Consider the following 13,800-nt stretch of genomic DNA (forward strand, 5'->3'; position numbering starts at 1 on the left):
GCTTGCTGTGCGGTAGCAGAGCGAACAGTCTATGACTAGGGTGGCTGGAGTCTTTGACAATTTTTAGGACCTTCCTCAGACACCGCCTGGTATAGAGGTCCTGTATGGCAGGAAGCTTGGCCCTATGCCAAATCTTTTCAGTTTCATGAGGGGGGATAGGTTTTGTCGTGCCCTCTTGACGACTGTCTTGTTGTGCTTGGACCATGTTAGTTTGTTGGTGATGTGGACGCCAAGGAACTTGAAGCTCTCAACCTGCTCCACTACAGCCCTGTCGATGAGAATGGGGGTGTGCTCGGTCCTTGAGTATACCAAACATTAGGACCCCCCCCCCCCCTTTTGCCCTCAGAACAGCCTCAATTTGTCTGGGGATTTTCGCTCCTCCTTTGTACTTGATTGATGAATTAAGGTCATTAATTAGTAAAAAAAAACTCCCCTCACCTGGTTGTCTAGGTCTTAACACTAGGCCCTCCATGGAATGAGTTTGACACCCCTGGTCATGCCTATTCACCCTCTGAATGGCACACACACACAATCCATGTTTCAATTGTCTCAAGGCTTAAAAATCCTTCTTTAACCCCTGTCTCCTCCCCTTCATCTATACTGATTGAAGTGGATTTAACAAGTGACATCAGTAAGGGATCATAGCTTTTACCTGGATTCACCTGGTCAGTCTATGTCATGGAAAGAGCAAGTGTCCCTAATGTTTTGTACACTCAGTGTAAGTGTGATGTTGGCTGTAGTAGAGACAACAGATAAGTCAGACATACCCTTACTAGGTCCATCTGTTCGCTACTCTCCAGGAAGGTCCAGACTTTGGGCCTCACCTCCTCCCACATGCCCCCCAGCTCTCTGAGGACCCCCAGCTCCTGGAACGTTCTGTTCACCTGCGCAAGAGGAAGAGGGCGTGAGTGGGGCAGTTAGTGTTCCGCTTAAGACAAGCTAAAGCAAAACTACCACTTAACGCCGGAATGAACTCTGGATGAAGTGCAGCAATATGCTGTAGCTAAGTTGTATAATTGTACTGATACCCACCTCGTGGATGATCTTCTGTGTGGCGGGAGTGGCAGGGGTGTACAGGATCTTGCCCATGAGCAGAGGCTTCAGGGCCTGCCAGATCATCCTGGATACGGGGCTGGACTCCATGCTCCTCATCATTGCGTTGCAGTATGGAGCTACAGGGGTCACAGAAGGAACAATGATGTCCAGTCTAGACCAGGATGTCACAACAATCCTCGGAACAGTTTTGGACTATCAGGGAATAGATAACCACGAAGAAGAAGTAGCTTACTGGATGTGTTGTCGTAGGCAGAGATAGTTTCCTCCCCGTCGGTTGTGTTGTGGTTGCCGAACAGGGCCTTGTAGTTGCTGTCCTCGTACCAGTTGAGGGACTTGATCTTTAGTCCGCCGCCCTCGGGGTGGCCGCAGACGATGCGCGACACGGCCTGGTACATATGGCTGGGGGAGGACGTGGCGTTCTCCGTGAGGAAGATGATCTCGTTACGCAGGTCGCTCCAACTCTTCATGCTGGCCAGCTAATTTGGACACAAGGGGTTGTGATGTTAGCAAATGGGGTCAGGGAGTCATCTTGTAGGATGCAGGTGGGACTGTGGCATGGATTTGGAGCAGTTCATTGTAATTCGAGACCAGCTTGTTGACATGGATACATATTGTTATGAGGCAACTTGTCAACGTGATGGAATTACTTCCTGTATGTGGACAGATGGATACTTTAGGCTTCGCCTTCTACCTATGACCTCAACACAGCCATGCAAAAACCATCATAAATCACACCCCCTCGTCTATTAATGCTTTATTGATCTATTATGCTATTGGCAACCTTGGTTCTTAGTTCGGCTTACCAGAACATTTTACAACAACTTGTGTTTCTGGTCATAATTTGATTTTGATACCGGATTATAAAAAGGGAGAGACTCTGAGCAGACTAGGAGCATTGAAAACACAACAACAGATCTCACAAGAAGCCTGAAAAGCTTGTGTGCTAACTGTCCTAATTCCCCGTAACGCTCAACACCTTGTAACAACATTAACACAATACAGTACTAACAAATGTACACTCTTATGTCTGCACAGAAAAGCTAGAATCTTTTGTAGCAGATTTGCCATTCTACGTTTGCCCTCTTCTCTCTCACTCTCTATTTCTATCCTTATTTTTCTCTCTCTCTAACATGGGTATCCTCACCCAGCATTAGGAAACAAGGAAAGTCAGGATTAAGAGAACCCAGTAAGTGCTTGAGGGAAAGATGACTCTCGGTCATTCATCACTGAGGCAGAGGAGGAGAGAGGTGTTACCGACTGGCGACTCTCCCAGAGTCTAGTTGACAATGTGGTTACATACATGCCAGTCAGGCCCTTCCGTCCCCTCCCCTTCCCTCCTTCCCTCCTCTGACTCGGCCCAGCCACATCAGCAAGAAGGCAGTCACATGCTTCCAATTTAGCCCGGGCAACACACCGGGAATGTTGTGTGTGTATGTGTGTACGTGTGTGTGTACGTGTACGCTTGTACGCAAGAGATGCGGGGGAAACAGCTGTACACACTGAACTCTCACACAAACAGTCATAACCAAATGACAGCAGCTCTGGACCCCTCTAGAGGTGTCTGTGGGGGGTTGGTTAAGGTAGGAGGGGCCATACCCCAACATAACCCCAGGGTAATGTGCCAAACCAGGACAAGTCATATTTAGTGGCTCAGAGTTTCTTGACATCTTCAGATACATTGTTGGGCTTAGCAGGGAACAAAGAACAACAACGTGTGTGTCTACAGAGTGCTGGGGTTGTTTTAGAAACTCTTAAGTGTAATTGCCCTAAAGACTGTACACCATTCTTTAGTTTAGTTAAGAGCCTTCATAAACACTACATAAATATTCATACATAGCTTATGACATGTGTATGCAGCTGCAACATACAGATGTAGGGTCTTAATTTGGCCACTCTTTTGTTGCTGAGAATGTTCATGCACAGCAGGAAATGCTAAATTGTACTGTATTTTAGTTTTAAAAAGGCCTATATAGTTTGTAATTTACACTTGATTTGCCCTCAGGAAAAATTTATCAGCCCCTACTAAAATGTCCATTCATTATAATCCACAGAATAATTTACATTTCTTGTAGCTGCAGGATTATGTTCCTGCTGAAGCAAACTGTCTCAGAATAAGATCCTGCATCTGTATTGGTTTGCAAACACAAGAATCAATGCATACTTATAGGGGTTATTCTTATTGATTTGATTGATTGATTGAATTGAATTATTGTAAGTAAATGGTAATTCCACGACGACAGAATGATGCTGAGACTGAACATTTGACAAAAAACACATTTACTTGAAGAACAGCGCAGATGCTAAGTTTGGTAACAGAATGGTGGTTTGTGCTGTTTGTGCCGTCATTCTCTTACCAAACTTTGCATCTGCACCGTTCTTCAAGCAAATGTGTTTTAGCGAAATCTTCGGTGGAAATTATTAAAAGTCGTCATTGGGCATAGAGTTGAATGGTTCGTTATACTTTGCAATCATTGCTTTTTGTTTAGGGTACATTTTAAAGCGACACAAATCTAAGTCTTAGCATCACTCTGTTACTGTGGAATTGCCCCCAAAGTATTCAACAGAGCACTGATTGGTTGAGAAAACACAGCCAACATACTTGGGTAAGGTCGAGCGAGTCTTAAAACCTCCTGGTGGTTGTCATAGGGGCATGCATTCACCTCGTAGTGTAAATCAGTCAACTTGAGTCAATTTTCCTTTGGGTAAATGCTGACCAGCCCACTAACTTGTTTAGAAAAGCCTTTCCTCTTTGTTCAGCTGTTCCCAGTCATCTATCTCCCAAGGAAAAAAGGATCTTTTCTATCTGGACTCAGAGACACTGGATACCTATACAGTTTCTGCCAAGACACTTACAAGGACCTTTTTCTACCACTGTGGAGGAGAGTGGAACTGACAAAGCAAGAAAATAGCGAGAGCACATAGCAAGAACACAGAATCAAGAAATTCTCCTGCTCAAACTGAAACATATAAATGTGTCAGATTATCATCACATTAGAACATTGGTAAACAGTTGTCCTCGACATTTAGCTTTGGCTCAAACGCCTCGGGGACAATTCCAAACAAATCCAAACAAATTGGGTCAGAAGGTTATCAGGCAACAAACAGGAGGGAGTTAAAGGGGGCAGATAAACACTACATACAGTTTTAGTCCAGCCTCTACTTCCTTATGCTGTGGAACTTCAAAGAAGACCAGATGCAAGAAGTACAGTAAGGGAAATGAGGTCGGGGAGGGGGGGCTCTTGGTGGCCATCTTGTAATGATGGGATAAAGAAACTCCATTGATGTTTTCATCCTATACATCTACGGTTCTGTCTGTGGCCCTGCCAAGAGTAACCTGCTTCGCTGCTGATCCAAGGTAGGGGAGCTCATTATGGTCGACACAAAACAAAACATGGACAAAATACCAGGAAATGCACTTGGCTACAAGGGGGCTTATTCTGTGGGTCTCCGTCTGGTGACACATCGAACAACTGATAATGCTTCTAAATGATGAGGTTAACCTCAGTAACCGTAATGGCCAAATGTAAGACCATAACCATTTTCAATGCATAAGAGAGCCTGCTAGGAAATGAGGCAGCAGCAGCAGAAACCTTTCTAGTTGTCAGAAATGTGTTTAGTGTAGTGATGAGAGTGATGCCCACCTCAATGGCCAGGGACCCCAGGCTCTCCAGAAGGTTGTCTGTAGCCTCAGCCACTTGCTGGACAGCTTCAGGGTCAGCCCTCACATCTTTCTGTAAGGGGGAAGGAGCGAAGAAGTGTCAATTCGCACACACATACAGTCGAAAAGACGACCAGCGACATTCTGTTGGGTACGAAACACCCCCACAGTCCCACACCACAGCTTCCTAACATGTTTTCTCAGGAATAACCTCTTTCAATAAGGGTTATACAGTATGCAGTCATTTTCCCATCGGAACAAGAACATTAACAGCAACGTTTTGAACTGCTCTTGGAAACCCTGTGAACTGTTTTGATTTAATAGCACCCTGCATGTCTTGTCGCCTTGTTTACCATGTCTCGTTCCCTAAAGGCTACAAAAACAGTAACCATAAGGACACAAACACATTGTTTGTTATCATAGGAATAGGGAAACTGACCGCTGTGGCATGTCAAAATGAGGACAGGGATCACATAATAACACCTTGCCCTAGACTCTTCCATGTTTATCATTGTGGGCAGTGATACTGTATCTGAATGACAAGGTGATTACAATCCTAAGCACTTTTATATATAACAAATCACCCTTCTCTGACTGATTTCCTGGATCCTTGTTCACAAGCTGTCAACACTGCGCAAGATGCCCTTGATCATGCAATTTCTGACCATTGGAATTCAATCAATGGTCTACTCTCTGGGCAAAATTACCATATTGCAAGGATGTTAATGATATATTTCCCTTGCACTAGTGCTAAGGTGTCAAATTAAAAGTTACCTTTATAAACTATGACTCAGAGAGAAGTGATACTCATGAATGACGAACGTTTAAAGATTGAGGCCATATCCTCTATTTTATGGCAGTTCGTTTTCAAACGTATCTCCAGAGTTGGGTCGACAGGCAACAACAGGCAACAACATGCCTCCACCTACGCTTACCCCCTTCTTTCTGAGCCTCTGCTTTTCCCCGGGCCCCTACGCTTTGTTTGGTTCTCGGCACTGTGCACGTCAGTGAATTAGGTCACCTGGCTCTGGTCTTCAGTGGAGAAAAACAACCATGGGAGGGGGGCTTTGTGTTGGGTCTCTGTTGTGGTGAGAATTGATCCTCGCCACTATATCAACTAGCTACGAGGGAGGGGTAAGGTCCCCTTTCCAAAGGTCCTAAAGGTGTCAGCATGCTTCAGTTCAGCTGGCGCCATTAATAGATATTTTATACATTTTTTATTTTTTTTGCAATCCCCTCCCTCTCAGAGAACGTTTCTGATTTGCTGATAAAAATCAGTTCAACTCATTTGGGCCGTCCCCGCCTTGCTGGGTGGCCTCTGTTGGTTTCACAGCTCCTCTAGAAGCAGCAGATTTTCAGAAGGGGCCATAAAACAACTAGAGTTCTGATCAATAGGGTCTGCCCAAAGCAACGTTAATTAACTCCAGACAAATGTCAACGTAACCCATGGCTATACGACCCTGTGGCCTGGTGGGAACAGAGTTCTAAATTAAAAACGTTTATTGGTAGCACAACATAACATTTTAGGAGCATCAGAAAAGCTTTTTATTTTTCATTGATTGAGATCAGGTCTATATTGGGCCCATATGAATTCTAGCTACTTTTTAAGCACACGGAGCACTTGAAACTATTAAATCTGAAAAGACGCTGTTTAAAAGGCAAACATTTTGAAACAAATACCTGTCACTGAAATGACAAAGTCATTTGTGGAATATTATATTTCTACCTTTTGTAAAAGCACTGTTTTCCTATTGAGAAGGACTACAACTGTAGCATTGTCTCTTCACGAACATCAAGAGATCAGTCATTCATTCCTTTATATTGCAGTGGTCACAAACTTTTTCTGGGTCAAAAATGCAAGTCGAGATCTACTGCTCAGATTTGTTTTTAGCATGACTTAGAAAACACAAGCTTATGCAACATTAACCTATTAGAAACAGGACTCTGCAGTAGGCTATAGGCTATAGTAGACTATAGGCCCAATACATTATCATCGCATATTGGCTATGCTTGAATTGCCCTGCCAACGTTATTGTTCTCAGACCATTTAAAAATGAAGGTATGGTCACACCAGTAATAGATCAGTTGTTGTATTACTTGTGACTGAGGCACAGCTGAGTGATCAAACATTGAAATAATCATTTTCATTTTATTGGACTAATGGGGCCTGCATCTGATGGTCAGTTTCAGTTTCCTTCAGCTCTGCTGAGACTGACCGTGACCAAAAAGCGGACACGGTCTTCAAGCTGATGGCGAAACTCGATTCTCACCACATTATTTCTGCCTCATCCACAAATTCACGTTGTTACTCTTATGACAAGAGAAAGTGAAATATTCCTTGATATTCAAATAGACACAAGCCGCTAATACTAATAGTGTAGGCCTTTTGAAACACTTTGATATTCATTGCAGCTACAGTGTTGGCTGAAGCACATTTTATGGCTTCTTCATGTAATTATACAACAGGTGGATCTAATCCTAAATGCTCATTTGTTAAAACCGCATCCCAGCCGGTGTCTATTCCACATCAAAATGTAAACATGAACTCGCTCAGAAAAACAGCTTTGCTGTATTTGTTGACAGTCTCTGTCGTCGTGGTTTTGCATTTTTTAAATATCACAGTGTTAACTTTGCTGTGCGCTCGATTGGCCAGCCGTGGGCCAATAGGTGCACTTCATTTGCTCTACGTGTCCGCGGAGTATGGCGCTCGACTCGGAGGCAGCGGAAGGGAAAAATGTAATCATAACTACAATTATTCTGGGTGATTTTATTTCTAGTCGCACTGGTGCTCCCATATTAAAATGTCAGGTTGCTCAGCAAAATATTTAGGAGCATATGCGACCTTTGAGCCCTGGGTGGCAATAACCTAGAAAATATGTGGAAAACCTCTGACAGGAGGAACATCTCTTATGTGGTGTGTAAAGTTCATAATGGGATCTTCTGACATTTCTATGCTAAAACTGACTGTCTGAGATCAGTGTCTCGAGGTAACTTCTACCTCAAATAAAATCACATTGTATTGGTCGCATACACATATTTAGCAGATGTTATTGTGGGTGCAGCAAAACGCTTGTGTTCCTAGCTCCAACAGTGCAGTAACATCTAACAATACACAACCATCTAAAAAGTAAAAGAATGGAATTAAGAAATAGGCCTAGAGCCCATTTGTGCTTACCCGTATTGGTTTGAGGAAGTCTAGGTTGTTGAGGAAGTGGCTTTCTGCTTGGTTGAGCCAGGAGCCTGGAGACCGGCAGAGGATCTCCTGGACCAGACTGGACACCTCGCTGTCTGTGATGGTCACAAAGTCCTCCACACTGGTGCCGTTGCTTTTGCACATGTCCCTCAGGTGGACACCGAAGCCTTTGACCAGCACCTGGAGAGGGAAGGGGAGAAGGGTCGATGGGTAATGGAGCAATGACTAAAGAAAGGCAGAGAACAGTATTTCTCAAACTGCCAAAGTTGCACGTTTTTCATTCATCTAAGCAGATGTGCTCATGCAGGGTTCGAACAAACATTTGAAACACGTAATCTTGGGGGGTACTGAAAGAACCGAATTGAGAAACACACATGGGATAAGGCCGTGTGACTTTGGAGTTGCATGCATGTTGTTATCTCGGGGTTGGATAACATGGAGCAATATTAGGACCTGAATTGTTTACATACTGTATCTAGATTCCCATTGCTTCATGTTGCTGCAGGATTGTGTGTGTAATGTGAGGGCATTGTCACTATCAAATTGTTGTAATCCATTTAGTTGAAGAATAAGGCCTAGTTGAGATTATTTCCACATAGGCCTACAGCGGGGAGGGGGAGGGGGGGGGGGAAGTATAGGATAGGAAAAAACAGATGGCAGTTTCTAAAACTGTGAAAGAAAACAAATATATCTTCATGTTTTTGAGGAGAGAACAAAGACAGTGGAAGATGATGTCTTGCAGTAAAAACTCTCCAGTGGTGAAGGCTACGGTACCAGCCCTTTGGTGTACTCCCTGCTTCATCACATTCAAACACCGCAGTAGACATCTCTACCCTCTCTCTGCCCTCTCTCTAAAGGGTTATGTCCCTGAAATAAAGGGCCACAGACTTAATTAACTCACAAGTGCTCCTTCAAATCTAACCCAGAAACGCTACTGACCTGTTCTATATCCGCTACTGGGAATGTTCAGCAACTACTACACTGCTTCTAATGCTGTTCATGATCGACTGAACTGGCCGCAGTAATAGGCCTTTGCCTCATAGAACTTTGGGAGGGTGGCGTTACCTTTTCCAAGTTCACGTCGGCCTCAATGATCTGGTGCACGGCGTGTTCCGAGAAGGAGGCGTTTCGCAGGAGGAAAGTGGACAGGGTCTCATTGTCGTGGAGGAAATCCTTCAGCTTGAATCCTGTGGGAAATAAACCCAACAACGTGTTCAAACTAGCCCTCTCCTATACCCCGACATTACTAGGTATGTGTGTGTGTGTGTGTGTGTGTGTGTGTGTGTGTGTGTGTGTGTGTGTGTGTGTGTGTGTGTGTGTGTGTGTGTGTGTGTGTGTGTGTGTGTGTGTGTGTGTGCTTGGATGGAATGATCTATTGTAACAGGCCTATTTAGCAAGTTTTGGATGTTCCTTCTGCCAAATCATGCTATTTTCCTTAGTTGTGGGTACGGTATTAGCTTTCAACCTCATTCAAACTTTTGTTTTGCCCAATTGTCATGGAGCTGCATCTGATTGGTTGCTATTTACTCAGGTGACCAACCCTACAAAACGATTGCCGGATTATTTGGATAAGCTTTCTTTTTGTATTTTACAGTTCAAATTACAGGACAGTAAGTTATACCTCCTTAGACCACACACACACACACACATCAGGCACACACACACACACACACATCAGGCCACACACATCTAAACAAACAACTACGCAGTGGCTCCAGCGGCACAAACAAAAGCAGGTGAATACTTAACCCCCCTTTCCCCATAAAGGTAGCTTCATGAATAGCTTTTCAGAGGCTGGAGAAGAGTTTCCCTATGCAAATACTGACAACAACACAGGCTAGGACAATTCTGTACATGTCCAAGGCAAAACGGCCAACACTGAAGTAGACTGGGGTCCATGAGAGGTAAATAACAATATACACACATTTGCTGCCTGGTAACATCTTCTGATTGCTGTTGATCATTTCAATGAGGTGCCTTTAACATTTAATTCATTTAGCAGACGCTCTTATCCAGAAGTACTTAAAAACACATCACAATCGTATGAAGTACATTTTCCCTCAACAAGGACATCCCTCAACAACATCAACACCAAACACCTTGCAGACTGCAGCCCATTGCCAGATTACATCAATTTCCATAATTCATTGTGTGTGAACTGAAATAATCAACCGTTGACAAAGACCAGTGGAGAATGAGGTGACACATCCACAGAAGGCTGCCGAGAGGAGGACGGCTCATAATAATGGCTGGAACGGAGAGAATGGCATCAAACACCTGGAAACCATGTGTTTGATACCATTCCACTTATTCTGCTCCAGCCATTTCCACGAGCCCATCCTCCCCAGTTAAAGTGCCACCAACCTCCTGTGCACACATCACACTTTCAACCACAGTGTCGACATTAACACTGCAAATTGTCTGCTAACTCAAATCAAAGTTCATTTGTCATGTGGACAGGATACAGCAGGTGTAAACAGTACAGTGAAATGCTTATTTGCAAGCTCGTCCTTAACTTTATTATTATTTTTTAAATTCACCTTTATTTAACCAGGTAGGCCACTTGAGAACAAGTTCTCATTTACAACTGCGACCTGGCCAAGATAAAGCAAAGCAGTGCGACAAAAACAACTACACAGAGTTACACATAAACAGACATACAGTCAAAAACACAAAAGAAAAATCTATGTACAGTGTGTGCAAATGTAGAAGAGTAGGGAGGTAAGGCAATAAATAGGCCATAGAGGCGTAATAATTACAATTTAGCATTAACACTGGAGTGATAGATGTGCAGATGATGATATGCAAGTAGAGATACTGGGGTGCAAAAGACCAAGAGGATAAATAACAATATGGGGATGAGGTAGTTGGGTGTGCCATTTACAGATTGGCTGTGTACAGGTACAGTGATTGGTAAGCTGCTCTGACAGATGATGCTTAAAGTTAGAAAAGGAGATATAAGACTCCAGCTTCAGTGATTTTTGCAATTTTTTCCAGTTATTGGCAGCAGAGAACTGGAAGGAAAGGCAGACAAAAGAAGTGTTGGCTTTCGGGATGACCAGTGAAATATACCTGCTGGAGCACGTGCTACGGGTGGGTGTTGCTATGGTGACCAGTGAGCTGAGATAAGGCGGGGCTTTACCTAGCAAAGACTTATAGATGATTTGGAGCCAGTGGGTTGGCGATGAATATGTAGTGAGGGCCAGCCAACGAGAGCATACAGGTCGTAGTGGTGGGTAGTATATGGGGCTTCATCCAGTTTGCTGAGTAGAGTGTTGGAGGCTATTTTGTAAATGACATCGTCGAAGTCAAGGATCGGTAGGATAGTCAGTTTTACAGGGTATGTTTGGCAGCATGAGTGAAGGAGGCTTTGTTGCGAAATAAGAAGCCGATTCTCGATTTAATTTTGGATTGGAGATGCTTAATGTGAGTCTGGAAGGAGAGTTTACTGTCTAACCAGACACCTAGGTATTTGTAGTTGTCCATATATTCTAAGTAAGAACCGTCTAGAGTAGTGATGCTAGTCGGGCGGGCAGGTGCGGGCAGTAATCGGATGAAGAGCATGCACTTAGTTTTACTAGCATTTAAATGCAGTATTCAATATAAAAGGTAAGAAAAACTGAAAATCCAGAATATAATCTTAAAAAGAGCACAGATTCAATACTAGGTCAGATAAAATAAAAACACACAAGAACACCTGGTGTTTACGAGCAAAATGACATCTAAAAGACGGTTCTGAATAAAAGTTGAAAATACGTATTTTCCAGACGTTGAAATATATATTTTTTATAACTTTCTACAGCTGTACATCAATTCACTTATATCTACATGTCAATTAAGAAATAATTATATCACATTCAAACATTCTTATTCCAATTAAAAGAAAATGGAGCCAATTCAATATTACAGCTTGGAACACCTATTTTTGCCATCACACATTAGCTTTTTTAAAAGTGTGAAACTTGCATTGATTATGCTTAAAGTTACAACCAACAGAACTCTTAACACTCTCAGTAACAGTTACAGAGAAGTTTTTCTTGCTTTGACTGTGATATGTGGTTGTTATCTACCTTAGCTGAATGCACTGACTGTAAGTGGCTCTGGATAAGAGCATCTGCTAAATTACCAAATGTAAATGTTAAAATGAACACGTGCAAAGCATGCTGGGTATTATTCTAATCAGCTCAACCCCAAACAAGACCAAATTTGGTCGGACTGGACTAAATCTGAACCAATCATAGAAGTCTATGTTTCACAGTACATAGAGCACAGAAGAGTGCAATAGAATGCTATGCCGTACAGTAAAGTACTTTAGTAGAGTAAAGTACAGTAGAGTACTGTAGGGTACAGTAAAGAACAATATAGAACATTATACTGTACTCTACTATGCTGTGCTCCACTATACTATAATCTAGTGTACTATACTCAAATTTTCTTTGCTATATTAAACTGTTCTATGCTGTCCAAAATTCAATCTGAACCAAACATAGATGTCTATGTTTGGGCCAAATCAAAGCCGGTCTGGACCAAACCTGAACCAATCATATAAGTCTTTTTTGGGGGCAAATCAAGTCCGGTGCGGACCGGACCAAAACTGGACCAAATATAGATGTCCATGGTGGGTTCAGATTTGGTCTGGACGGACATTGAAATCAAGGCCAGTGCGGACGGACCAAATGCCAACGTATTTTCAACGTCTGTGCTCACAGGGTCAGTACCAGTACTATATCAATGTGTAGGGATACTGGCCCCCTCTCTACTTGGCTCCTTCCCTCAACTCCTGGGCCCTTTCAAAGAACAAACGCTGGAAGTGGGTTCTGATGGCAGTGGGGGGTCGGGGGAACAAAAGGCCAGGAGGTGGCAGATTCCTGAAACATTAACCCCCCCCGGCTGGATGGACGTTTGAAGACATAAGAGGTGAGTGGGTGGGAGGTCAAATAAGGTCTCTGAAAATCTGGGGCCTTTTCAAAAGCTGACAGACTTGTTTAACTGTCTAAAACATGCACCCCTGTAAATCATTAGAATCAAATGTCAAAAGGAGTTACAAATTAGCAAAAAATATCCAACAAACCATGAACATGCTTTAGAATTTTGCGATAGATCAAATGAATCAATGTTCCTCCACTGGTCACAGTCCACCCCCATCCCCCCCATGACACCTTTCAGTTAATCTACTCTGACAAATTCTTCAGTCTATTGTATTGGGACATTCACTGGCTTTTGTGTATTCCTGTTGAATGCCTGTGAAAAGCCTCTCTGGAGGTAAGCCATTGTAGCCAAGGGCTTGGTTTTTACAGGACTGTCTGACAAAACATTGGTGGCCCTAGGTCGAGTTCATGATCCTTACGGCATCCGCATGCTTCCCAGCCAAAACAGTTCAGAAGAGTTCATCCATATATTATGATGACATTTTGCGATGTTTTCGTACGTTTTTGGACTTCGGTGAGGAATTTTTCAGCTGCTCGGGCACATGACACTTTTCTAGAGGCAAGCTTGTGTTCAAAGCCAAAATCTCCACCCCTTCGTCTGTGATTGGTCAACAGTAGGGATTCTTAAATAATGTCTTTGCACATTTTTTTCATTGAGAAATACTGCACCAAACATCTTAGTTAGATGTAAAATTGTGTTACTAAGATCTCCTCTGCAAAAATGTCAAAATTAATGACAGATTTCTTTAATTATTTTAGATGAATTCTGACAATTTTGAGAATTGGCTACTGTGTCTCAAAATGGACAAACAGTACTATTGCCACTTTTTTCTTGTTTTTCAAGCGAAGGTCTTTTAAAGGAGTATGAGAGCACACTTGTTCAGTTCGCCTAGCCGAATGAGGCGCCAGCCAAACTGAAGCATGCTGATGCCTTTATTGTTAAATGTGAGATTAATCCATCTAGA

The 13,800-nt window shown here is 43.0% G+C and overlaps 1 protein-coding gene across 2 annotated transcripts in view; it reads right to left on the reverse strand.

Annotated features, from left to right (window-relative positions):
• The window catches only part of LOC135545925 (phospholipid-transporting ATPase ABCA1-like), a 41,968-nt gene that overhangs the window by 15,015 nt on the left and 13,153 nt on the right, over window positions 1-13,800 (reverse strand). For both annotated transcript variants that reach the window (XM_064973914.1, XM_064973915.1), the window contains 6 exons: window positions 8,973-9,094; window positions 7,890-8,087; window positions 4,698-4,787; window positions 1,289-1,532; window positions 1,033-1,172; window positions 768-884 (listed from right to left, as the gene is read on the reverse strand). In XM_064973914.1, coding sequence (XP_064829986.1) covers window positions 768-884; window positions 1,033-1,172; window positions 1,289-1,532; window positions 4,698-4,787; window positions 7,890-8,087; window positions 8,973-9,094 — 911 coding nt within the window. The remainder of the gene's footprint in view (window positions 1-767; window positions 885-1,032; window positions 1,173-1,288; window positions 1,533-4,697; window positions 4,788-7,889; window positions 8,088-8,972; window positions 9,095-13,800) is intronic.

The sequence above is a fragment of the Oncorhynchus masou genome, chromosome 9 (assembly GCF_036934945.1).
Source record: "Oncorhynchus masou masou isolate Uvic2021 chromosome 9, UVic_Omas_1.1, whole genome shotgun sequence".
Taxonomy (NCBI): Eukaryota; Metazoa; Chordata; class Actinopteri; order Salmoniformes; family Salmonidae; genus Oncorhynchus; species Oncorhynchus masou.